We start from the raw sequence: 27,199 nt of genomic DNA, 5'->3' as shown, positions 1-27,199 counted from the left end.
CCCAATGTCGGCTAGGGAAAAGGAGGAACTGAGAAAATACATTGATAAAAACCTAGCGAGGGGTTTCATAGAGCCTTCAAATTCCCCTCTAGGGGCGCCTGTGTTGTTCAGGCGCAAAAAGGACCAAACGCTGAGGCTCTGCATTGACTACAGGGGCCTGAATGCAATCAGTTCTGGAAATAAATACCCCCTACCTTTAGTGAAGGACTTGATCGCCCAGTTATCGGAGGGACAGATATTCACTAAATTGGACTTAATTGAAGCGTACCATAAATTGCAGATTAAACCAGAGGACAGGTGGAAGACGGCCTTCTCCTGTGCATTCGGATTATTCAATTATCGTGTGCTCCCTTTCGGTTTGTGCGGCGGAGGCGCCGCGTTCATGCAATTAATCAACGAAGTGTTGCATCCATTGTTGTACAAGGGAGTCTTTGTTTTTTTAGATGACATATTGTTAGTATCTCGGACTAAGGAGCAACACATAGAACTAGTCAGGGAAGTCCTGCAAAAGTTGAGAGAAGCAAAACTGTATGCGAAGCTTGCCAAGTGCGAGTTCAATAAAGACCGGATAGACTTTCTGGGGTATAGGATTTCCTCCCAGGGAGTGGCGATGGACCCTGCGAAGGTAGAAGACGTGAGGGGGTGGGAAGCCCCCAAAACACGGAAGCAGCTGCAATCCTTCCTAGGGTTCGCAAACTTCTATAGAACATTTATCAAGGACTTTGCGCGCCTCACTTTGCCATTAACGGATTTGTTAAAGACTAAAGGTAGGGGAGAAACAGCCAAAGTGAAGGCCCCAGGGGCCAAACTGACCTGGACAATAGAATGCCAGGAAGCTTTCGAAGCCCTTAAAAAGCGTTTTACTGAGGAGCCTGTCCTACAGCACCCTGATATGTCTAAAGCCTTTGTATTACATTGCGATGCGTCAGACCGGGCATATGGGGCAGTTCTGCTACAGAAAGACGAGGGGGGGAACCTGAAGCCATGTGGCTATCTGTCAAAAAAGTTTAGCGATACAGAAAAAAACTGGCCGATTTGGGAGAGAGAAGCCTTAGCGATTCTAAAAGCACTAGAGTGCTGGAGACACTTTCTGGAAGGAAGTGGAACACCGTTTGAGGTGTGGACTGACCATAGAAATTTACAGTATCTAAGATCCCCTCGTAAACTATCAGCGAAGCAAATTAGATGGGCCCAATATTTCAGCCGTTTTGATTTCAGACTCAGATTCTTCCAGGGGAAACATAATATACTCGCTGACGCTCTCTCTCGGATGCCTCAGCACGGGGGAGGAATTCAGGAATCTGAAGGGAGTATTTTTCTTGATAAGCAATGGGGCCTGGCAGTACTAACTCGAGCACAAGCGGCCAAAGAAAACAAACGTACTGCCATTTCCACGGGGGGAGGAGAAATATGGGAGGAAGAGTTGAAGCGAGCGTATGGAATGGACAAATGGTTACAAACAAACAAAGAAAAGGGAGAATTGTGTGGGGATTTGGTGTTTGTAAATAAGAAATTGTATATTCCTGAATGTTTAAGACGAGAAATGTTAAGGAAGTACCATGATAACAAGGGTGCGGGTCATCTAGGCCCCACCAGGACTATTAAACTGTTGGCCAAACAATGCTGGTGGCCCGGAATGAGGAAAGACGCCAGGGGATACGTCACGCAGTGTGAATTATGTGCAGAGGGAAAAACACCACCGGGGAAGCCCCAGGGGCTATTGCAGAAGGTGGTGGAGCCCATGAGGCCATGGGAATGCGTAGCCATGGATTTTGTAGGCGAACTACCCCCCAGCAGAGGCCACAGATACATTTGGACAATATTGGACCTATTCTCAAAACAGGCACACTTTGTGGCTCTGCCAAAACTCCCTTCAGCTGAAAAACTTGCTGATTTGTATGTGAAGCATGTATATCGCCTACATGGGTGTCCCGACAAGATAATTAGTGACCGGGGAGTCCAATTTACTGCAAAATTTTGGGGAAAATTCTTACAGCTGTTAGGAGCAGAAAGGAACCTGAGCTCGGCCTTTCATCCCGCGACCAACGGGGGGGTCGAACGTACCCAACAGACACTGTGCCAATTCTTAAGGATGTACACCAATTATAGACAGGATGATTGGGCGGACCTTCTTCCGTTTGCTGAGATGGCTTTTAACGGGGCCGTACATTCGGCCACAGGTCGTGCCCCATTCGAAATAGTATACGGACAGGAGGTGGCACCTTTCCCCAGGCTACCCGAGTGGAAGGAAGGGGAGGGCCAGACCGACGAGGAATGGCCGGCCAAAATCAAGCAAGGGTGGCAAACCGTGGTAGAGGCATTGCGGGAAACACAAAAGAAGTACAAGCTCTTTGCGGATCGTAGGCGCCGAGAGGGGGACAAATTGGGCGAAGGAGATCTGGTTTGGCTGAGCACAAAAAACCTGAAATTGGGGTTCCCATCCAAGAAATTGGCTCCACGCTATATAGGGCCATTCAGGGTAGCAAAAAGAATAAACGAAGTGACCTATGAGCTGAGGCTACCAAAGGACCTAGGAAAGGTACACCCGGTATTCCATTGCAGCCTGTTAAAAAAGTATAAAGGAACTCTGGACAGCGGAGAACAATAGTTGTGTTTAATCTTTTCCTTCCAGGACGAAGGGGAGGAGGACGCCATGTCAGAACCCTGCTACTAGAGCCTGGATGTGGCTCTGAGTTTCAGGGTCACTGACATTGATAAGACACCTGCGTCCCAGGACTCGGAGGAGAAACGGCTGATGGACTTGGCGGGGAATTTGCGCGGGGTTTTACTGAGCGGGAAGAGACTGTTCAAATGAGGGGGAGGGTATATAAAGGAGGGTTGGCCGGAGCCTCCCATTCTTGGCTTTTCTGATGTTCATGTTTCCTACAGTAAAAGTTCCTGGTGATACCACAGAGAGTCTCGTGTGTTCATTCAGGAGCGGCTGTGGTGAGCTGACAGTGCACTATTAAAAAGGAACAGTGAATAATGTCATGAATGAAGACCCAGCAGCACTCTTGAGCCAATAATGATGCCTTTGAAAAACCACAAATCAACGTGGACAACATATCAATCAATGTGGTGAAGAGAAGTAGGGATGTATTCTTCCAATTATAATCAAGGCACAATAATCTCCCAAGTCTCTAATCATAGGTGCTTTGATCCATAAGTCCAAGAGTAAAAGATTGTGTGTGGGGGGTGGGGGTGGGGGAGGGAGGGAGGGAGGGAGGGAGAGGGAAACATTACTAGGGTAAGATGTTTATGTAATAAATTGTATCAACTTACACCTCCAATAGAAAAAAATCAGAGGGTGAAGCAGAAGCAGCCTTTGAAGAACCACAAAAAGCAAAAAGTTTCCTACATGTGCATAACTACTGTGCAGCAAGAGCCCATTTATAAAATGATATATGCCAACTCTACTGAGATAGTTCCTTTTGAATTTTCTGTCATATAGGTTACATTTGCCTTATGTCTGCAATCATTGGCCTTCCATTGGTAGATATAGGTTGAGCATCCCTAATGCAAAAATCTAAAATGCTCCAAAATCCAATGCTGGCCAAGAGAACAACACCTTTACTTTCTGAGTAAATTTTGTTTCATGTTCAAAATTATTTGACATATTGTATAAAATTGTCTTCACGTTATGTGTATACAAAACATAGGACCTAAATCTAAACACAAAATTCATCTATTTCATTATGTATATGCAAATAAAGAGACAGCACGATGTAGGGGTTTGAGTGTTGGGCTACAATTATTCAAGACCAGGGTTCAAATCCCAGCTAGGCCATGAACCCCACTGGGGGGCCCTGAGAGCGTAACACATTTTTTGCCCAGATAATCCTGTGATAGGTTCGCCTTAGCATTGTCATAATGACTTGAAAGCACACAATAGCAACATATGCAAATATTTTCCAATCTGAAAAATCTGGAAACCAAAACTTCTCTGATATCAAGCATTCTGGATAAGGCATGCTCAACCTGTATTTATACTTACCTTTACATTGCACTAGAATAATGCAAAGCTCCAGTACATCATAAAACACACTTAAGAAAAAGGGGTTCTTACTGTTCCCAGAAGGCACTGTGACTCTTGAATAGCGCCGTAGCATCCGAGGAAACCCACAAACATCATCACTGCCCCAACAGCAATCAGGATATAGATCCCTGTAGGAAATTTAAAAAAAAGAAGAAAGCATGTGTATTGACTAAAAATTCTGATCAGGAATATGTTATACGAAACTTATTCAACAGAATGTGGGTGAGGAAGAGGAAGGAATCCCCTGCTGATACAAAGGTCCTATTATATATATTCTAGAGTGCAAATCAGAACTGTGCAGAATCAAACCAAAGGACTGTTTAGGTTTAGCATATCCAGCTCCTTTATCCTCCAACCATCACAGCAAAGGCATCTCAGTGAAAGCAGGGATGGTGTTCTTGAAGATGTAGTCCAATATAATCTTTGTAAGTTTCAGTCTTGAATTCAGTTTCCAAAAGTTGCCAGGCACATGAGCCTGGAATGCTTATAAAGAAATGCATGAAAATAGCAGTTTTTTTCTTGTTGGTCAGAACCATTTTAGGTTGTACTATTTCTGAATGTGGAGATTTTTCTCAGCTATCATGACTGTACTACAATATGTCTATTCTCTATAGCTTTTTATATTTCTTTTTTAAAAGGCACCTATCCTAAGAGAAATAAATTCCAGAAGCTGCCTGTTAAGTTATACCATAGGGAGGGAACCCCAGTTCCGTGAAATTTTAAAAATAGCATTTATAATTTGTGATGGTAGCTCAGGGAAATATAGATAAGGCCAAATTTAGAAACAGATATTATAACTCTTCTCTCTGGGTTGTCGAGATACTACAATTTATTACCTCGAGTATTGCTTGTTCTTCCACTGACCAGTAGCCCAAAGGCCTGGAGTACTCCAGAGGTCCAGGCCCCAAGGATTTTCCCTCCCTTCTTGTCACCCTTGCAAATGGAACATCACAAAGCTAGAGCTGATTTTTCCACTGAGAACATTTAGACTGTATTTCTCTTATTGAGTTTTAGAATTTCCGCCCAGAACATTAAATATGGATCCCCAATAATCCTGCAGCAATGTTGCAACAATACTAAGATCACTACAACAGCATGCAACATAGGATATAAATTAAATAAATCAATATTTGGAATACTTGATAGCTGTTGTCTTTCCTCTTTGATCAGAGGCAAACTCATCAGGATGAGGCTTGCCTGACAGCTCATACTACTAGCTAGGACAGTCCTGCACATATTTCTTCCTTTCTTTTTTTAGGAGAACCTCATTTGTCTGCTCCTGCTTACAACAGATACTTTAAGAGAAAGGCGGAAAACCTGTCAGACTCCTATACCCATCAATCATGTTAATATCAGATTACTCAATGATCAGATGGTGGGAAATATACATCTGGTGGGCCACACATTCTCTCTGGTTTTGTTCTAGAACATACAATGGATAATTTCATACTGATGGAGAAAATCTTGCCCAAAGGCTGGACTAAGCAAGCTATCTTACTAACTTCCATCCCGCAATCCTGTTACTTTAAGACATATAGTGTTCAAAAGTCAAATAAAGACTCTTGTAGATGTGCAGATTGAAGCCAAAGTAGTAAAATGCATTTTTGAGACCAATGTGCCAGATTGTTTTAAAATACAAACAGTATTGGGGAGGGGGAGTTATCAGGATCATAAAAGGTACACAAGGGTTCTGTAACCCTTTCTTCTGAAGCTACAGTTCTTGGAAAAAATGTCCCCAGAACATGCTATTTGCTGAAAAGCGGAAGTCCAGCTGCTGCTAATGCAGAAGGCAAATGGGTCATGAGGGATTAAAGTGATGTATAAAAATATATTACAATGTTCCTTTTTTTTTTTTACTTCGTTGCTATTTTTGTCCCACACAACTATGTTGCTGTTGAGGATTAAATAAAACAAAAGGCACAATGGTTAATTGTGTAAGGAATTATGGTTTATACTATACCCTAAACTAATAGTGTAACATAAAAACACTACTGTCAGAATACATACTGAAGTTCTATAAAAGACAGATTATGATAACTCTCAGTCTATTAGCAGCTGACAATGGTACTGTCACAGTAATGCTGTTTTACATGTATGGTGGTTCATGGCTCAGATGACTGGAGACAGTAATCAACTCCAGCTTTTAGTCTGAGCTTGAAAGGAGCTTTCCAAAGTACTAAACCCTGTCTTCAAAGTAGGTTTAACAACTTGGGATAACTTCTATAAAATCCAGAATGCACTCAATGTCACACTACCACCATTGATACGAAGCATAAATAAATGGCAATTTGTTAAAGAAACTGCTGCAGATGGAGGAGGCAGGGTCATAAATCCAGCTACTGGTTCCGTCCCTCCAAATGCCAGCCCAGGTAGATGCGATGATCAGGAGTGCTTAGTATCAGCTTTGGCTGATATGCCAACGGAGACCATTCCTAGAATTTGAGGACCTAAATATGGTAGTACATACGCTGGTATCATCAAGGTTGGACTTCTTCAACACACTGTACTTTGGGTTACCTCTGTACCAAGCTCAGAAACTCTAGTCGAAAAGATGGCATCCAGATTGGTTACAGGAACAAATAGGAGTAAGCATATTACATCCATATTAAAGCCACTCCACTGGCTGCCAATTAGTTCCTGTGCAAAGTACAAAGTGTTGGTTTTGACCTTTAAAGCCTCACATGGTTTGGATCCTTGTTACCTACAGGATCACCTTCTCCTGCACCTTAGGATGCTTAGGTCTTCTGAGGAGCATTTACTTCAGCCAGCCTGAACCCGACTGGCAACCGGCACCCCGAAGACCTTTTCATTGGCTGCTCCACGACTGTGGAATGGCCTGTCAAAAGCTAAATGAGCTGTCAGAATGCAAAACACAATTGAAGATCCATCTCTTCTGGCAGGTCTACTCAGTCAACTTTCAATCATGAGTTTTGATGTACATTCTATAGCTACTATATGTCAATTCTGTATATGTTTTTGGTGCAAGTTTTTAAATGTAATCTATTGTATTTTATGTTCATATGTTCTTGAATTTGTTGTATCCTGCTTTGACCCATCAGGAAAGGTGGGTAATAAATACATTTATCATCATCATCATCATCATCGGAAATTGCAGTAGAACTGGTGGCTAATGTATAACAGAGTGATGCAAATACAACTTTATAACAATATAAATCCAATGGTCTGTTACAACACAAATATGTCCTTCTATAAGATTGTTATGATCTGGTGGTCTTCAGAGGGAAAGCTGCTGTTAAATTCAGGACAGGAACAAGATGAGAAATGGCAACCAGCAAAAAGATCTGGGAAAATGGAGGGCTGATAATAGGCCAAAATGCAGAGAACTCACAGGAATGGCACAAACACACTGTGTCAAGTAGACTGGCAGGGGGCCAGATGAGAGACCAGAAACCATATACAAAGGTCTGATTGGAAAGCTTTCACAGCCTATGGAGCTGTTATGATGAAGTGGAGACGTATCTGTGTCTGTGGGGAGCTATGAAGACGCAGAGAGAACAGCACAAGATAAAATTATGTAGAGCCTGGAAAAATTGCTTTTTGAACTACACTTCCCACAATCCTTCAACCAACATGATCATTGGCTGTGCTGGCTACTCTAGCAATATATGAATAGATGGCATACCATGGCTGTATCAGACTGGGAGGCAGGGGGACAAAAAGAAAACTTCATTTTACATTTATTTGAAGCTTGCAAGTAGCTATTTTCATGGAAGCCCATAATGCCTTCAGATAATAGAAACAGATGGAGCTTTTTTGGTCTTTTAAATGGAGCAAAAGTTGATTTCACCTCATGCCCTTTTTAGACTGACAACTTGCCAATTTATTTATTTGTCATACTTGTATCATTTCCTTCCTTCAAGGAAGCTCTCAGCAGCACATAGGGTTTATGTTAACCTTACAATAATTCTGTGAGGAAGAAGGTGAGGCTGACAAGTAACACAATTGTTTATGGCCACCTGGGGAGCTTCATAGCCGAGACAGGATTTTGAAATAGCTTTGTCATATCCAAGCCACTGCAGTGACTACAACAAGTTGTTCAGAGGCTATAGCTTGTCTATAGATTGCCTGTTATCATTTCTGTTGGGCAAAGTGAGAAATGAGCTATTATCTTGTTGTGCACTCTCAAATTGTTTCTGACTTATAGCAACCCTAAGGCATCATGGAGGAGCCCCGGTGGCGGTGTGTAAAAGCACTGAGCTGGAGACCGAAAGGTCCCAGGTTCAAACCCCAGGAGCTGCGTGAGCGGCCACTGTTAGCTCCAGCTCCTGCCAACCTAGCAGTTCGAAAACATGCCAATGTGAGTAGATCAATAGGTACCGCTCCGGCGGGAAGGTAACGGCGCTCCATGCAGTCATGCCAGCCACATGACCTTGGCGCTGTCTACGGACAACGCCAGCTCTTTGGCTTAGTAATGGAGATGAGCACCAACCCCCAGAGTCAGACATGACTGGACTTAACGTCAGGGGAAAACCTTTACCTTTTTTAAAGGCATCATAGTGTTTTCTTGGCAAGATTTTTGCCTTCCTTGGAGAGTATGACTTGCCCAAGGTTACCCAATGCCTTACCATGGCAGAATGGGGATTGGCTCTGCATTGGAATGGGTGCTCCTTGTGTTCTCCTCCAGCTCTCTGATTCTATGAACCCTGGTCTCCAAAATTCATAGTTTGATCAAACTGGGGGGGGGGGGGGGGATATGGAGCTACAGTTGCACACTCACTGCCCAAGGTTTTGGAACTGTATTGCTCCATTTTATTTATTTGCCAACATCTTTGACTCGCTTACACGAAACATTTCTAAGGAATGAAAAAGCAGCACATAATTAAGCAATAATACAATATGAAATAGAGAATAAAATATGCCAGTCTGAAAACAATATGGCAGCAGTATGACAGAAAGAGAGAGGGGAAGCACCATTTTGAAAGTGCTTGTAGGAAAAATGGACAGGTTGCTTACCTGTAACCATGTTTCTTCGAGTGTACTCTGTGAATTCACACTAATGGAGAGGCTGCGCCTGCGCAGGTTCCAACGGAAACTCTTCCCAAGCTGAAGTTTAAATTTTGGCGGTAGCCACGCCCCTCCGTCCCCGGAGGGCATATAAGGCAGCCCTCGGCGCCTGCTCTCCAGTTCCTACGCCGCTAAGGCAACGAGGAAGGAAGAGGGTTTGCCAGAGGGGAAGGAAGGGCGGGCTTGTGTGAATTCACAGAGTACACTCGAAGAAACATGGTTACAGGTAAGCAACCTGTCCTTTTTCTTCGGGTACTCTGTGAATGCACACTAATGGAGACTAGCACGCTTAGGTCTCGGAGGCGGGCCAAAGCAAACCCTGACCACGAGATAATGTCCAAACATATGTTTATTAAACACCAATAACATAGCCCGAAGGGCCCATTGAAGTATCGCATAAGCACGCACATAACACCGAGAGCAACTCGGTGAGACACGATATAAACAATTTAAGAAACCATGTGCAAGTATGGTGCATCATTCCCCAAAGGAGGAAGGCAATAGCAAATAAGGCACAATTGTCCAAGAGAACAGTGCAAACGTGAACTGAGCAGGAGACAACAAGATGGTCGCATGAAAAACATCCATAGAGGGGGAGTACATGAAGAAGAGACTTTCAGGACAAACAGGATGATAAAACTGACCTAGCAAAGGCGGAGTCCTTTAAGGTCTTCTGGTCTACCCTGTAGTGAGACACAAACGTAAGGGGGTTGGACCAGATCGCTGCCCTACAAATAGAGTCTAGGGGGATGCCCCTTAGAAAGGCAGTCGACGTGGAGAGGCCTCTCGTCGAACGCGGGCGAACTGACGGAGGGGGTGGACGCTTGGCCAGTTCGTAGGCCAGTTCAATAGCCTGAGCAATCCAATGAGACAGTCTTTGTGAAGAAACAGGATTGCCCAGTTTATCTGGAGCGTGGGCCACAAAAAGTTTTGGAGTCTTTCGAATGTCTTTAGTACGATCCCGATAGAAGAGGAGTGCCCTACGCACGTCGAGGAGGTGCAGTCTCCGTTCGAGGGGAGACGAGGGGTTTGGAAAAAAGGCGGGCAGGACAATGTCCTGGTTAAGGTGAAAGGCTGAGACCACCTTGGGGAGGAAGGTGATGTCCGGGCGGAGAACGGCACAGTCATGATGAAAGCGGAGGTAAGGTTCATCAACCCTAAGGTCTGCGCGCCGAAGTTACGGCCACCAGGAAGGCGACTTTCCACGAAAGTAGACGTAGGTCGGTCGAAGCCAAAGGTTCGAAAGGGGAGCTGTGAAAGCACGAGTTCGAGGTTCCATCCCGGCGTAGGAGGCTGAGACGGCGGGCAGATATTATTGTAACCCTTTAAGAAGGTTTTGACAAGGTGATCAGAGAATAGAGATGGTCTACCATGTTGCTAGAAACACCAGGATAGAGCGGCCAAGTAAGATTTCATAGAAGCAAGAGAAAGCTTTTGGTCTGCAAGAGACATAAGAAAGTCCAGCACTATCGGTATCGAGGTTGGGAAGGCAGCAATTTCACGGGAACGAAGAAAAGAGCGGAAGCGAGAGACTTTATAAGTGTATGATCTGGTTGTAGCCGGCTTGTGAGCTGCGCGGAGGACCTCCTGCAGGTTCTGCGGGAGGGAGGTCAGGCGAGAATCCTCCAAGCAGTGAGATGTAGAGAGGGGAGATCCGGGTGCAGGATCTGGCCGTTCTCTCTGGACAAGAGGTGTGGCAGGAGAGGCAGAGTGAAGAAGGTCGCTCTGGAGAGATGAAGAAGAGCCGGGAACCAAGGTTGGCGAGGCCAGGCTGGGGCTATCAGGATCGCCGACGTCGGTATCGACCGGAGTTTCTGCAGAACCTTTGGAATGAGAGGAAAGGGCGGAAAGAGGTAGATCGGTTCCGATGACCAGTCCAGAAGGAAGGCGTCTCCCAGGCAGCCTGGAAAGGAGGACGGGGGAAGTCTTGCCCCGTACCGAGGCAACTGTGCGTTCTGGGGAGAAGCGAAGAGGTCCAGAGTGGGAAAACCCCATTTGTGAAAGAGAGAAAGAAGAGTCTCAGGATCGAGCATCCACTCGTGGGAGGAGGTCGTCATCCTGCTGAGGGCATCTGCTAAATTGTTTTGGATCCCGGGAAGGTGAATCGCCGAGACTTGGATGTTGCGGGCTATGCACCAGTACCACAGCTGGGAGGAGAGAAGCATCAGCTTCCTTGAACCCGTGCCGCCCTGCTTGTTGATGTAGAAGACTGCTACTGTGTTGTCTGATTGGACGAGGACAGACTTTTGGGAGATCAGGCGGGAGAAGGCTTTCAGAGCCTTGAAGATGGCAAGGAGTTCCAGAAAGTTTATGTGATTGGCCTTCTCGGAAGGAGACCAGAGGCCTTGAACAGTGAGACCGCTCATGTGGGCTCCCCAGCCGAAATTGGATGAGTCCGTGGTTATGGTGGTCGAGGGAGGAATCGGGTGGAACGGAAGACCCTTGCAGACGTTGGAGAGGGACTTCCACCAATGAAGCGACCGACGAACGTGGAGCGGGACGGAGAGAAACCTCGAGTTGAGGTGGCGAAATGGCTTGAAAACGTCTATAAACCATCTCTGCAGAGTCCGGAGATGGAGCCTGGCAAACGGGGTCGTGAGGACTGTGGAGGCCATGTGGCCCAGTAATACTTGGATGGACCGAGCCCGAACCCTCCGATGGGTCTCGCAAAAAGTAATTTGTTGGCGAAGGGCTAGAAACCTGTCGAGCGGGAGAGAGACAGTCTGAGAGATTGAGTCGAACAGGGCGCCAATGAAGCGGATTTTGTTCGACGGAGTGAGGTGAGATTTGTCGGGGTTTAGCTGGAGACCAAGAGATTCTAGAAGAGAGAGGGTGTAGTCGACGTGACGTCGGAGGAGGGCAGGGTCGGATTCGACCAGAAGCCAGTCGTCTAGATAAGGGAAGACTGTGATCCCCTGGAGCCGGAGGTGGGCAGCCACGACAGCGACGACCTTGGTAAAGACACTTGGGGCCGTAACGAGGCCAAAGGGTAAAACGGTGAACTGGTAGGTTTGGTCGAGAACTTTGAAACAGAGGAAGCGCCTGTGGGTTTCTCGAATCGCTACGTGGAAATAAGCGTCTCGTAGGTCTATAGACACGAAGTAGTCCCCGCGTTGAAGCATCGGGAGGATGGAGGCGATGGACACCATCCTGAACTTGGTCGAACGTATGAAGGTATTGAGCATACGTAAGTCCAGAATGGGGCGGAGGCCCCCGCCCCTCTTCGGGACCGTGAAGTATCTGGAGAAGAAGCTTTGAGGGTCCTGTACCGATGGAGAAGGCCGAATAGCCCCTTTGGCGAGGAGGGTGTCGATTTCGGCAAGAATTTCCCGAGAAGGGTTGGAGAGAAGAACCTGTCCCGTGGGCGGGAGCTCCTCGAACTCTAAGGCATAGCCTTCTTGGACAATTTTGAGAACCCAGGCATCTGAAGTGATAGATTTCCACCGGTGAAAGAAGGGAGCCAGGCGGTCTAAAAAGAGACCGTGAGGTTGATTTGGTAGAGGAGAGGGGTGCAGAGGAGTGAGAACTGCAGCGATACCGTAGAAAGAGTCCCGGGAGAGAGAGATGGCGTCAGGTACGCCGATGAGGCTGAGCAGTGGTGGGGGTGGTTCGGCCGCGTTGTCTTTGCGGCTGAGCAGCGCGGCGAGGTTGTTGGCGGTTCTGGTTGTTCGATACCGAGGGACGCCTGAAGGATTGATGGCGGTAAGAAGGAGGCGGGAAACGCCGAAAACGCTGAGGAAACCACTTGGTGCGGTGTGTTTGGGGCTGGTCACCACACTTAGTGGCCAGAACTTTAAAATCATGGTTGGTTTTAAGCTTGTCGTCAGTGCCGGAATTAAAGAGACCCACGGCGTCGAAGGGGAGGTCCTCGATGACTTGTCTGGAGGAGGAAGACAAACCGGACGACCTCAGCCAGGCGTGGCGACGAATAGCAATGGCGTGGGTGATCATCTTGCCGGCCGTGTCGCCTGTATGCTTAGCCATCTGAATTTGATGATGTGCTAACGAGTCAGCTTCTTGCTGGAGGGTGGACATAACCGACCGGTCTTCGTCAGACAACTTAGAGAAGAAGGGCTGTGCTTTTTCCCAAAGGATCTGCTGGTATGCACCCATACAGGCCCCATAGTTCGCCATTCTACAAAGTAGAAGGGCCCCGGAATAGAGCTTCCGACCGACCGCATCAAATCTCTTGCCCTCCCTATCTGCAGGGGTAGTGGATTCACGACCGGAAGTTTGAGAAGCTTTAACGACCATGGAATTTGGGTCGGGATGGTGTTTAAGCCATTCTAAGGTGTCGTCATCTGTACGATACCATGATTCGATTCTCTTTGAGGTAGGAGGAATCGAGGAAGGAGTCTTCCAGGATGATTGGATAACATCCAGAAGGTAAGGCAAAAACGGTAACAGCGTGGCTGGAGGGGCTTGGGCTTGGACCCGTTTGAAAACCGGGTCAGACACCGCCTTGGAAGTTTGCTTGATTTCTAGTCCCAGGGCATCAGCCATTCTAATCATCTGTTCGGAAAAAGCCCGAATGTTGTCGGTAGGCGAGGGAGGGTCCACCTCATATGCATCATGAGGAGGAGAGAGATCAAGGCCTAGAGATACCACCGAGGCCGAGAGAGCGGAATCGGGGCGATCGATATCAATCTCATCGTCCTCAGCCCCTTGGGGGGACTGAGGGGGAGATGACAACACAGTCTCTGGTGGTGGCAAAGCCTCAAGAGCAGGAGCAATCTGTGGCTGAGTTTCTTTGGAGGCCGAGGCCTGGGCCGCTCGAGCCAGGCGGGTGGTTTGTCTACCCCGCTCCGGTGTCGAGGTCGGGGGAAAAAGCTGTTGTCGAGACGGACGATGTGAGGCAGCAGGTCGAGGAGATGGCACCCTGACCACTGTCTGGGTGGAGTGGTGGGGTGAGTCCTGCAACTCGCCATCAGAAAGTTGCCGAGGAGAAGGTTGACGAGGCCGCTGAGCGGGAGCGATCGGAGAGGATTTTCTAGAAGAAGTCGCCGAAGAAGGGGCGTCTATCTTGGAGGAAGCAGAGGAGGAAGAACGTTGGGTCGCCCTCTTCTTTGCGAGCGGTTGTTTAGATGGAACCCTCAGGGATTTCCCCGGCGTCGGAGGGACCATTGCTGAGTCGGATTGGGTCGACGAGCTTCTTCATGAGCCCTCTTAAAGGCGATCTTCATTGCAGAGGTCGACGGAGGGGACCCGAGATGAGATCGAACCGAGGACACGGAGGCCACCGAGCTCGACGTCGAGGAGGGACCGACCCGACCGGAACGTGTCGACATGGTGGCCGTGGTGAGTGTGCACGGCGGTTTGGCGGGCTTAGCTGTTTTGGAGGCCCTGGACGAGACCGAGGGAGCTTTAGCTGCCGGAGCCGACATCGATCTCGGGTTGAGCGACGGCTTCGCGCCCGATGTCGACGGAGCGGACTCAGGGGCAAGCGATTTTTCGTAGAGCGCTGCTCTAAGCCTCGCGGCTCTATTCTTCCTAGCCTGAGCCGTCAGGGCTAGGCAGAAACGGCAGGTACCGACGACATGTGCCTCCCCGAGGCAGAAGAGGCACTTGGCGTGGCCGTCGGAATCAGGAATCTTAGCGGCACACTGAGTGCAGCGTTTGAAGCGAGTCGTAGACATGAGAATCCGAAGTGAACCTTGCGGCGGAAAAAAAGGAACTGGAGAGCAGGCGCCGAGGGCTGCCTTATATGCCCTCCGGGGACGGAGGGGCGTGGCTACCGCCAAAATTTAAACTTCAGCTTGGGAAGAGTTTCCGTTGGAACCTGCGCAGGCGCAGCCTCTCCATTAGTGTGCATTCACAGAGTACACGAAGAAAAAATATATTTAACAGCCTCCAAAACCCCAGGAAAGGAATCATACCTTGCTTATTCTAGTGCAGTCCTGTAGACTGGGTGCTATAATACGAAAAGGCTCTGTGCCTAGTTATGTGAAGAGAACTTCTGACACTGTGAGTGCCACCAGAGAGAACTATCCATTCACAATTAGGTGAGAGGTGCCAGGCAGTCTTCTGTGTATCCATCACTTTCAAGACTGCAGATCCTACATTGCCAAGTAACAATGCATTCAATGCCCCCAGAACACATCCTTTCAAGCTTCATAGGTTAGCTTCAATTGAAGGAGAAGGGCATGGACCCCCAATCATATCCCATGCTACATGTGAATCAAGCTAGGCAGCAGGACTAGTAATGTTTTCTGTGTATTTATTGGAAACATTCCCCACCCAAGAAAATATGAGGGCCAGAATTGTGCACTTCCTTTCAATTTTCAGGACTCTACATTCAGCCTTCTATATTGGGGTTGTAACACTGAAGCCTTTATCTCATATACCGTCTTAAATGAGGTCTACTATGGTATCTACTGTTGGGGTGAACCCTCTAAATGAGCTAAGAAGACAAGCAGGTGCAAAAACCCCTGTCACTGGATGGCCGCCAAGGCTGCATTTCAGATTTGAAGGACAATAAACTAGAGGCCTACACATTGGAAGGCATCAGTATGCAGGTCGCCTCAAATCTTCTGCACAGTTCACAGAAGAAAAGAATGCAAGCAATGGACTAGAAGAGTTCTCTCAATACAAGTGACCCCATCTTCTATTTGAATTTCTTCACAGGCACCAAAGAGGATAAGAAAACTGTTCATCATGAGAAGAAGGAGACATGCATTGCAAATTGCAATGGGAAAGTGAAAAAGCAATGTGTGATAATCAAACTGCCGTCAGGAAGCAATAAAATTATTGAGGAACCTTTGAGAAAAAGGTCAGATTTCATCTAAAACACACACACAGTCTTTATTAAGTTTGCCTTTGCGTCTGAAAGTCAGAGCCAAATAGACAACTGCAGAGTGGGACTACTATTTATTTATTTATGAATGAACAAACAACAACCAACAATGATCCTCTGTATCTGACCACATTCATTTCATGAAATTAACAACTCCTAAGAAAATGTAGTGGCAGAGATTTTTATTAGCAGACAACGAAACACTTATGTGCCAATAATTTTAACCATTGGAAGTCCTGTTATTCCCTGGACGTTATAAAAATCCAAACCTCCTTCTTTGCATTGGAAACTAGAAAACCCCTCCTGAATGACATGAAATCAGTAAGCAGTTCTGATGGAAATGGTGTTTGTTCAGTTTCATCACTTCTTTTCCTTATCCAATGACATTAAAAAAAATCAACACTTTCTGATCCTTCAGTGATTTGAGACATCTTATAAATCTCTCACAAGTGTTTTTCCCTCCACAGACACAGGTTCCCTTTGTCTTCCAAAGCCTTTCCATATATTTGCACTTGCCTCTGTAACAGAGACAGCTCTCCACTCTTCGAAATGTGTGTTACATAGCCATTAAATGAAGAACCAATCTTCTTTGACAGGTGGAATTACATCTCCTGTTCAAATTAGTTTATATCGTTGGTTTAGGTTATCTATATAAACACCTAAAAGTACGGTGCTAATATAGCTGTGCCTTCTGCTCCCAAAAGAAAAGGAAAGAGCAAATGAGACAGGGTTGTTGTGTGTTTTCCGGGCTGTATGGCCATGTTCCAGAAGTATTCCTCACAACCTCTGAGGATGCCTCCCATAGATGTGGGCGAAACGTCAGGAGATAATACTTCTGGAACATGGCCATACAGCCTGGAAACACACACAACAACCCTGTGATTCTGGCCATGAAAGCCTTCGACAACACATTGAAGATGAGACAATCAGCAGGAAGACTATTTTGGCTATGTTCTTTGTCTTCTTCAGTCTTTGCCAATTTCACTGGCTAGTTTTGTTGAACTAGCAAGAAAAAAGCTACAGAAAAAATTAAGGAGAATATTCCTGCACTACTTTCAAACCATACCCTAAACAATTTTTTTTTTAAAAAAAGGGTGGGGGGGCTAAGTATAATTGTTAGTCCCTTCTCAAGTACCTACACTGAAACATCAATTGAATAATGGAGTGTCAACACTTATGGAAGTCCCATTAATTGAATCAGCACACCTTAGTCAGGTGTACTTGTACAAGTAGTTGCATTTAGCTGCAAATGTATGACAAAGAAGGGGGATATAGATTTCTGAGAAGAGTACTATAAATAGAATTCAAGTTTTATGTCTTGTTAAACTGTGCAGACTAGAAGCTTCAGGAAAGCAATGCAGACAGAACAGGAAAGTATGTAGAAACATTCCAGGAGACTTAAGATTTTCTTCCATTTAACAAAAACATTTCCTGTGAACTGCAAAATGGAGGAATTCAAGCGGACTTTATGCAGAAATGCCAAGCACAACTGTGATGATGTAGTGAACCTTCCTTGTGCAAAGTTCAGTAACTGGTGTTTCAAATGACTTTTACACAACACAGCATTTGCAACTCAAAATACGCTCAAGGGACGTCAAGATAACACGGTAAGTAAAATCTCTGGTATCTGAAAAATGCATCTGGCAGGAAGTCATTCCAGATGTTCTCTGGAGAGGCTACAATCTTGAACCCTACCCTTCCAGTGACTCTTCTCTTGGTATTCCACTGAAAAACAGGGCAACGTTTCTAAAGCCACTGAATTTAAATTAATGAGACAAACGAAGACCCTAAATGTCGAAGGATCATATGCAATCTAGAAAAGTTTTGATTATTTTCTTGATGTAGTATAGTAAGAGGAAAAGTATCTAGGGGAAATAAAATCAATGTGGAGTTTTCCACTCACAACATTGAATGAAAGCTTTATAGGAGCCTTTCTCTCACACACAAGATGTGTAGACTCAGTCTATTAATAGGAAGTTAAAAGTATAAAATGAACAAAGATAGAAGAAGGCACATGTTGTTCAGAAGCTCAGTTAAGCTGGCCAAGTCTGGAACGCTGTGTTATTTTGGATTCTCACTCCAAGATTCTCCTGTTCTCTTGTAACAAAAGTAAAGATGGACTTTCCCTATCTCTTTTTCTCAGCTGACCCTGGCAGGAGGAGGTGGAAAGTCCCTGCCTTGAGAATTTGGGTGACTCTGTGCTCAGAGATGAATTCCAAATGCTGCTGCTGCAACAGCAGGAACAAATCATACCAAATATAACCACAGGAATGTTTTTCCACAGATCTGTGCCATATGGCTGCTAGCACACAGCCAAGAGTGCCTAAAACTGAAATTCTCACAAAGCCAAGCAGGAGTGCATGGATAAGCTGAGATCTGTTACTATAGGTTCAAAGGAATTGTGTTTTGTCACCACTGATGCTTTGGATATTCAAAAGCCAAATAATTCATTCTGTGGGCCTAGAAGCAGCCATTCAGAGAGGAAGTTCACAGTCAGACCAACAACTACCAAGGGATGCAATAAAATACTTCTGCTAGCCAGCATATTAGCAGCACAGTATGTGACAAATGCACTGGTATTCATTGTCTTAGCTGCCTGTTTTCTCTTGCTCTAAACTAGCAGTACCTCCAGTTTCACTGGCTTGAGCTAAAGTTTCATCATATACCAAAAAAGCAAGATGAGAAATATACATTAGAGGCCTCTGTTTGTGGGAATGGCAAGGCATGGATTCTATAGGGATTTCCAAAGTAATTTCTGGCTGGGAACAACATGCTGGTGACTTTAGTGCCCAGGGTGAACAGTTACTTCCACAGCCTCAATGCAGGAAACTATAGTAAAATGCATTGTGCATTTGCAGGTTTAGTGAGTCTCTGTATTTAGCAAGAATGACTATGGATCACATTCACTCTTTTTAATAGTAATGTCTTCTCATGGTATTTTCAAAATACGACAACCTCACTCTGGTCATCTTCACTTCTATTAAGAGTTCAGGTTTGATTTGTTCTAACACATTTAGTCCACAGTATCTGCAGGACTCTTCTCCAGATCCGTGTTTCAAAAGAGTTGATTTTATTCCTGTCAATTTTCGTCACTGCTCAGATTTCATAACCACACTGAGTAATCATAAATACTGTACCTGGGAGATTCTGACCAGCATTTAATGATACATTTTTAATTTGAAGATCTTACCCAAGTCCTACATGGCTGCCTTGTCAAGTCTTAATCTTGTGATTATTTTGACTGCAGTCTCCATTTTCTTCAATGACTAATAGATATAGGAAGTCTAACCATTCAATTTGTTACCTACTTTGTTGTTTATTCGTTCAGCTGCTTCCGACTCTTTGTGACCTTATGGACCAGCCCACACCAGAGCTCCCTGTCAGCTCTCACCAGCTCCAGCTAAGGTCAAGCCAGTCACTTCAAGGATGCCATCCATCCATCTTGCCCTTGGTCAGCCTCTCTTTCTTTTCCTTCCATTTTCCCCAGCATCATTCTCTTCTCCAAGCTTTCCTGTCTTCTCATGACATGGCCACAATACTTCATCTTTGCATCTAATATCCTTCCCTCCAGTGAGTAGTCGGGCTTTATTTCCTGGAATATGGATTGGTTTGATTTTCCTGCGGTACGACGCACTCTCAGAATTTTCCTTCAACACCACAGTTCAAAGATAAAGATATGTAAAATATCTGTGGTCATTATTTTTGGCTTCTTCACATTCAGTTGTAACCCTGCTTTTACATTTTCTCCCTTAACATTCCCCAGTTTTTCCAAGTTTTTAAACATGTTTTGCAAGTAATATGGTATCCTCTACATACCTTTAATATTTGATATTTTTCACACATACCTTGTAGGAATATAATTCTCCTTTCCATATGACACATTCTGCATATAAATTAAAGAGGTAGAGCGATAATATGTAGCTTTGTCTGATTGCCTTGCCAATGGAAAATAATTCTATTTCTCCACATTGCATTCTGACAATGGTCTGTTTATTTCTTCAAAAAACTATTGCTTAAAATAAGAAAAACAAATTCAGAGCCATATAAGTTAGCAAGAGAGCTTTGAAGATCTCCATGAAAGAAAGTTGTTTAAAAGAAGAAGAAAGAATGGGGAAACTCTGTAACTGATTCCTTTTCCAGAATTAGACACCTTTCCCTTTCATTTCAATTTCAACCAAAGCTATTTACTACAAGCTATCCTCTTAAGGTTGGCACATGCAGTCAGATTCAGAACAGCTACAACATGGTGAAAGTTTAATCTAAATTGGGTGGTACTCATGGCTCCTTGCCACTCCCAGTAGCTGGCAGAAGCAAAGGGAGAGGGGGAGGAAGGTTACTGAAAATTCATTTTGTGTAAATTAAGAGACCTCAAGACTTGGATGTTGTACAGGCATGAACAATATGCAAATAGGAACAGATTACTGGATCTGGATACAACCTGGTTAACACTACATTTTCCTCCATGTAATTGAATGCATGCACATGACCAAGAAAAGACCACAGCTTCTCGCCTGACAAGGAAACTGGCTACTGGGTAGAACAGAACACAGTACAATGACCCCTTTCTTCTTCCTTAGGCTTCTTATATTCCACTGGCAAATGCTCTTATTGCCATGGCCATGCAACACATTATTTGACTATTTTAACTGGCATTACCTCACTCTGAGACAACCAAGTAGCAGAACAGGGTGGATATACTGACTTACGGAGAAAGAGAAACAAGACTGCAATTAAAATGTCTAAAACTATATATTTATATTTAAAAATACACACACCAACATCTTTATTGCTATTACACCTTTGGAGAAAGGGTACAAATGATTAAAGAGCAGAGTGAGGTTTCCCCTGCTACTTTCCATCAACAGGTAGAAAAGGGTTTTGTATTTAGATGATGGAGTGTTTCCAAAGTTGTACTTTTGCATCACTTCATCCTCTGCAGGGAAACACCCAAATTATTACATAAATTAGATCTATAAAAGGCAAAAATCTCCACATATCGGCTAAATAGCAAAAAGCTCATTTTTCCTGCCTGGTTTTAAGCAAATTTGATTTATACTTAAAATTCTGATAGAAAAATTTCCTAAACAATGTACGTGTTAGTGGTTTGTATACATGACACACCACCAACCATTAACAGTGGACACCTTTATGTATCAGAAATATTTTTGTAACATCTTTCAACCAAATGCAATACAAGCCAATGCAGCAGAGAGAACAGGGTTGTGCCTTAAAGTAACAAGCAAAGTCCAATCACTGTCATCTTCACAAACGGCTGGGAAAGAATTCTGTTTGTCTGAGACTCTAGGGAGCTCTGTCAATTGGACTATAAATGATCAGACCTAAAAGCAAAAGCAGTATTGGCACTCATTGGCCTGAGATAGAATTAGAAACAGAATATAGAATAATGACAAAGGCCTAAAGACAAAGCAGCAGTGGGAGTCACTTGGTCTCCAGATTTTGCTGGACTATCTCTTAGCGACCCTAGCCAATATAGCCTATAATAAGGAATGTTGGAAACAGCAGCCCCAACCACACCTTGAGGACCATGTGATTATCACCTTGTAATTAAATCAACAAGTAGATACAGGTATATCTACTTGTTGTCTTAATTCAAGGGTCAACAAAGTCTCTGGGAGAGAAACTTATTTTTTAGTGTTTTTATGTCTCCTCAGCCTACTTTGCTTTGACACACCAGCACCACGTATTCTGTCATCATCATCTATAGAAGCTCACATTTTTATTCCCAAACTGTCTCTGAGTTGTGCTTCTATTTGCCCATCAGAATAACTGTTTTTGGTTGGCATCTGCTAACTTGGACTGCTTGAAGAACTAACCTAAACTTAACTTTGGCCTTGACTGAAAGGGAACTGTTCTTGGAGGGCATTTCAGACATAAGAATACTCCTCTTTTGGCTGACAAATGATGGTTAGCATGGACAGTACACATTTTCTTCATACACATTTAACTCTTCTTATAGTCCCATACCTGTAATGATTTAAAATCACTTCATAAAGTAAGGTAAATGTCAGCATTATATCTACATTAAACAGCAGATATTTTGCAGGGCAAAGACTGATCTCAGGGAGTTGGCACATTACAGGAGGAACAAATTAAAGCATCCTTTCCTGAACCCATTTCAGGTTCTAGAAATAAAACCCAGCAATTTGAATTGAGCCCAGAGGTAAAGTAGCAACTACTACAGATGTTGCAGGAAAGGTTATTCCTCCAGTCTCAGAGAGAGCACACTGTGGTTACACACTTGATGAAACAGACATGTCTTATGATAGCCAAGTCATTTCTGCAGAATGTCCTAAACGCTTGGGAAGTGTTCGACTTGTGATTTTGTTATACGAAATCAGCATATATATCTCGTTTGCTGAGTCATACTATGCCTTTTTGTCAATAATAACAACTATAATGACAACAACAACAACAACAACAACAAAAACAAATTTCTAACTTGCCCTCTCCCCAAGGGGACTCAGGGCGGCTTCCAAAAAAAAAATCCAAAACAAATGGCAAAGATTCAATGCCAAGTGCTGTAACAAGGTAAGCTATCAGTACATGCCATGCACTGGCCTCTACCCAACACATGCTCGCTATCAGCAAGGCAATCAGCACAGGCTGTAGTCTTGGGTCAACTCTGATAATGAAGTCAGGGTAAAGGTAAAGGTTTTCCCCTGACATTAAGTCTAGTTGTGTCCAACTCTGGGGTTTGGTACTCATCTCCATTTCTAAGCCAAAGAGCCAGCATTGCCTGTAGACACCTTCAAGGTCATGTGGCTGGCATGACTGCATGGAGTGCTGTTACCTCCCTGCCTATTGATCTACTCACATTTGCATGTTTTCGATTTGCTAGGTTGGCAGAAGCTGGAACTGACAACGGGAGCTTACTTCGCTCCCCAATTTCGAACCGCTGACCTTTCAGTCAGCAAGTTCAGCAGCTCAGCGGTTTAACCCACTGTATCACCGGGGGCTCCAATGGAAATCAATACTATAAAAATACTGGGAATAGATATCTCCAAAGGGGGATATTTTCGAGGATGTGGATGTGGGCAACCTTGGTTTTAATTTCCTTGAGCCATAGGATGCAAGTAAGAACTGGATGATACTAGCTACCTGCTGCCTCTACAGAGTAGTAGCCAGATGGTACCAATGATGGCAAAAGCTTCAGGATGCATCACGGATGAGACAGCTCCTTTTTCTCTGCTGCACCCACTACCCTCAATTTCACATCACTGCCTGTCCCTTCCCTCCCTCCCTTCCAGGAGGAGCTCTTCGTTCTTTTAGCTGACAGTAAACAGGTGCCCCGCACTGAGGCCCAGACTTGACAGCCAGAGCTGCAGCCAAACCCAGGGGTGGGAGGGAAGGAAAGAAAAAGCCTCCCTTCTCCTAATACTGAAAAAAGCCATCCAGCTGCTCCACTCGCTCTGCCAAAATAGAAGGAAGGCCTTCTGGAGAACAAACACACACACACACCATTTTGGGTGGGGGAGAGTGGGAGGGACTCTTCTCTGCTGGGCAGGGAGCTCCATTTCTGGGAAGGGAGATGCAGTGATTCAACACAGACACACCCAGAGAGGGAGCCATAAATGCCTGTCCCTGCTGGGCTCCTAATCCTCACAGCTGCCTGTTGCTTCTCACTCGCCTTGCAATGTATCCTCTTAAACTGGCTGGATAGCAACAGGCCGATCCTACTCACTGTTATGCCTGTGCATTAATGCTGCAAACCCCAGGATGCCTTCTGTAAATTCTGCCATGAAAACTCTGATGCCTTGGATGATTCCCCTTCAGCCGTAGGCTCTGGTAGAACATAATAAAGCACCCAGAAAACTGCTCTTTATGGTGGAAATATTTTTTTTGGCTTTGATTTCTAAAAAAGAAATGCAAAGAAAAGGAAATGTGATGAAAGTTGCAAAGTTGGAGAAGTAAAGGGAAAACCTACAGATTTGAGTAAGAGTAGATAAAGTAGGATTTTCTGTACAGTTGCCAGCTGCTTCCTAAAGTTCACCCATACTACATGAAGAACTATTGCACCTTTATATCCCCGACCATCATCAGAGCTACTAAATATGAGCATGTACATATTGCAGCATTCTTCCCTTCCAGGCTGCACTTCATTAATTTCTCTGTATGTTTGTCTAATGTGTTCCAATTTGCCAGGGAATTTTCCATGCAAAGGACAATTCTGCATTCAGTTCTAAAGTGTCTGAAATAACCCTGGCAACATCTATGAAAGCGTCAAATGATACTAAGGAAGCTGTGGGGGTGGAACTGCTCAGCATAGCAGCCTATGCTTAAGTATACTGGCCAGCTGCGTTCTTGCCATGAAGCAGAAATGATAGAGTGGAGGAGATATCAGAGCCAAAGCAGGGTGTGGCATGTCTGCAAATGAATCTCAGTTACAAGTCACTAGAGACTTCAGAAATGGGAAGACAAGCTGAGAATATCTGATGAAAACGCTCTCCTAATATCACACAATGGAAACTAGAAGTTTCTCTAGAAATCTAAGCAGAAGCTCTACTGAAGATTTCTGGAAGCACAAAATGTAGGCCGCTTTCTAAGAGGATGTTATTGTGTGACTGAATACGAATCCTTACTCTATTGCTATTTTGAAACCAAGCTCTCTCTATACTCAACATATCAGTTTTTAGAATACCAACAGCTATTATCAAGGGCTAGGAAGGGAGTGGGTATGCATTTCACACACAGAAGTGGTAGACGTATTTCCTATTGAGTCAGGAAGCAGACTACTGAATGTTTGGTAAGAACTGCCCGCCCAACTCAAATTAAATGGCCAACTTTTAAAATAGCCAAGGAACTCGCTGATCAGGTCACACCATAATATAGAGCAAAGACAGGGAATGTGTGGCCTCCAGCTACTATTACACACTCTACAACTACAAAATTCTTCCCTTGGCTATGCCATCTACAGTTGATCAAGAGCCACACAAGCTCCATCCTTTCATTTTAAGGTTAACATTGTTATGTACAATATATTCTTTAAGTTCTGTGAAGAACTTTCAAAATAACATTGTTTTTCCCAAAACAGTATAGAATGACTTGTCTATTTGACTTTCATTGATGTACAATCACAAGATAAGATGAAAGCTTCCTGATCCTGACCACATCCATGTCTCCACCTTGTAGCATCCATGGTGGGTGGGAATGGGTGGAGCTGGCCCTACCATTAGTAAGATAAAGTGTCTCCTTCAGGTGCCTGAGGAACAGCAAATTCCCAAGTTGTTCCCCAGTGTGGAATTACAGAACTGTGAATGATGGCCCACTTGAATGAGCTCTCTCCCCCCCCCCCAAAAAAAACCCAAAAAACATTCTGCTCTCTTGGCTGCTTTGAAGAACACTATCCATTCTAAGTTTTCAGTAACTTTCCATTCACAATGCATTGGACTTCTGCACATGGAATAGGGAGGAAGAGCAACATCTTGATTTTTGCTGATTATGCAGAATGGGATGTATCAAAATAAGGGGTTCTGCTTTCCAGGAAGTTGGCCAATTAACTTACAAACTAAAAGAGATCATATGAAGCCCAAATACACTTGTACATACAGCCAGGAAAGCTGTACACATGCGCCTGGAAAGCATGAGTCATGCTGATCATGACCATTTATTTTCAATTGAAGACAGCTGTTCTATGTCCTTCTGAGTACAACAGTGGTTCTCAAGCTTCAGGGAGGGTCCCACTGAGAATCTTGGATCACCTGAAGAACTCTTTCTCTTTCTCTCTCTCTCTCTCTCTCTCTCTCTCTCTCTCTCTCTCTGTATGCAAAAGTCCTAGGGAGGGATAAGCTCCCAAAAAAAGGAAATACCTTTTTTCCGACCAGCTATATTCTGAATAGATTGCAAGTCCTCAGTAAAATATCCTCACTAGACCACACTGAATTTATGATGCTCAGTGCTTTCATGGCCACTATAATCTCAATGTGATATTGCAAGATGAGTGACGAACAAATAGGTTCAGTTTCAAAAGAAAAGGATTTAGATTAAGCATTCAAGAGAATGGCATAAACTCTTCGACAGTGAGACAGATTGCCTTTGAAAGGTGAGAACTTTCCCTCACTAAGAATTTCTCAGTAGAAGCTAAATGGCACTCATAGAGTTTGCTGAAGTAGTCGATTTCCAGCACAAAGAGGGCTTACAATAGAGGACCCCTGAGGTCTGTGATTCTGTGAGTTCAGAAGTATTATTGCTTTCCTCTTATATTATACTGCAGTAAGAAGGTCAGATCTTGTTCTATTTGCCTCTTAACACCGGAGTGACACTCACTACTATAGCTCATAGTTTTTCACACCCAGCTGCAAGGCATATGCACAGCCGCATGCAAATTCAGCTGTGCAACAGACTGGTGCTGGGTTGCTTCCTCAACGTGTGTGCACACCTTCACCCCAGTTCAAAATATTTGGGGAAACACTGCACATTGCTTTTTCAGAAACTTTGTTCTCCCCTATATTATCTTTTTCAACAATATGGGATGCTATGTAGGATTAACATGAGCAGTATGACAGGGTGAATCACCCTGGTAACCCTTGGTCAAAACTACTATCAAAACCACAAATAAAATATATCTTCCTTTGTAACAGAAGTCTTTATAGCTTCTCCTTGTCACACACAAATCACGATGTGATGCGAAAACCTGTAACAAGGGTGGGTCACCATGCAGTCCACAGACTGCATATTGCACTGACTGCATCTTGTGCTGGCCTCACATCACGCAGGTTTTCCTAAAACAGATCCTCCACCCTGCAATATTTTGCTGAGAAATAAAATCCCACATTTAAAGTTTTGAATCTCTCACACCCAGTAACAGCTCAAAATTATCCCTTAAACCAGGCCTGCACAACCTGTGGCACTCTAGGCGATGGAGGCTTCAGCCCATAGAATTCCTGATTATTAGACAAGCTGATAAGGGTTTCTGGGAATTGGCACACCTGGAGGACCACAGGTTGGGCAGGCCTGCCTTAAACTGTTCTGAACTTTATTTATGTTTCCTGAAAATGGTGGTAGTGTGGTCTGCAGAAGGACAGAACAACTCCAAAATGGTCCTCCATTCACCTCATGCATGTCCACTACAGTACAGTGCTGTGGATCAGGAGTCTCAACCTTCAGCTCCCAAGGGCTACTAGCAATTGTAAATTCCAAGTGCATGAAAAGACTAAGAGGTGGAAAGTTCTACTCTAGAAAAATGGGCTAGATGTATCCAAACCAATGAAAAGTTGCTTAAGAACCTCAGACTTCCTTCCCAGGTATTTTAAATGGACCAGTAAATAATCCATGTTGCCGATCCAAACTTCAAATCTTGCAAGCTCAGGACTCTGGTTTCCTTGATT

General features: G+C 44.5%; 1 protein-coding gene across 1 annotated transcript in view; it reads right to left on the bottom strand.

The window, feature by feature from the left end:
• Positions 1 to 27,199, bottom strand: part of cd81 (CD81 molecule) — a 90,125-nt gene that overhangs the window by 18,210 nt on the left and 44,716 nt on the right. Inside the window, exon 3 of the mRNA XM_003214756.4 lies at positions 4,067 to 4,164. Within this exon, the coding sequence (XP_003214804.1) occupies positions 4,067 to 4,164 (98 nt within the window). The remainder of the gene's footprint in view (positions 1 to 4,066; positions 4,165 to 27,199) is intronic.

Source organism: Anolis carolinensis, chromosome 1 (genome assembly GCF_035594765.1).
Source record: "Anolis carolinensis isolate JA03-04 chromosome 1, rAnoCar3.1.pri, whole genome shotgun sequence".
NCBI lineage: Eukaryota > Metazoa > Chordata > Lepidosauria > Squamata > Dactyloidae > Anolis > Anolis carolinensis.
This window is presented reverse-complemented; position numbering and strand designations above follow the sequence as displayed.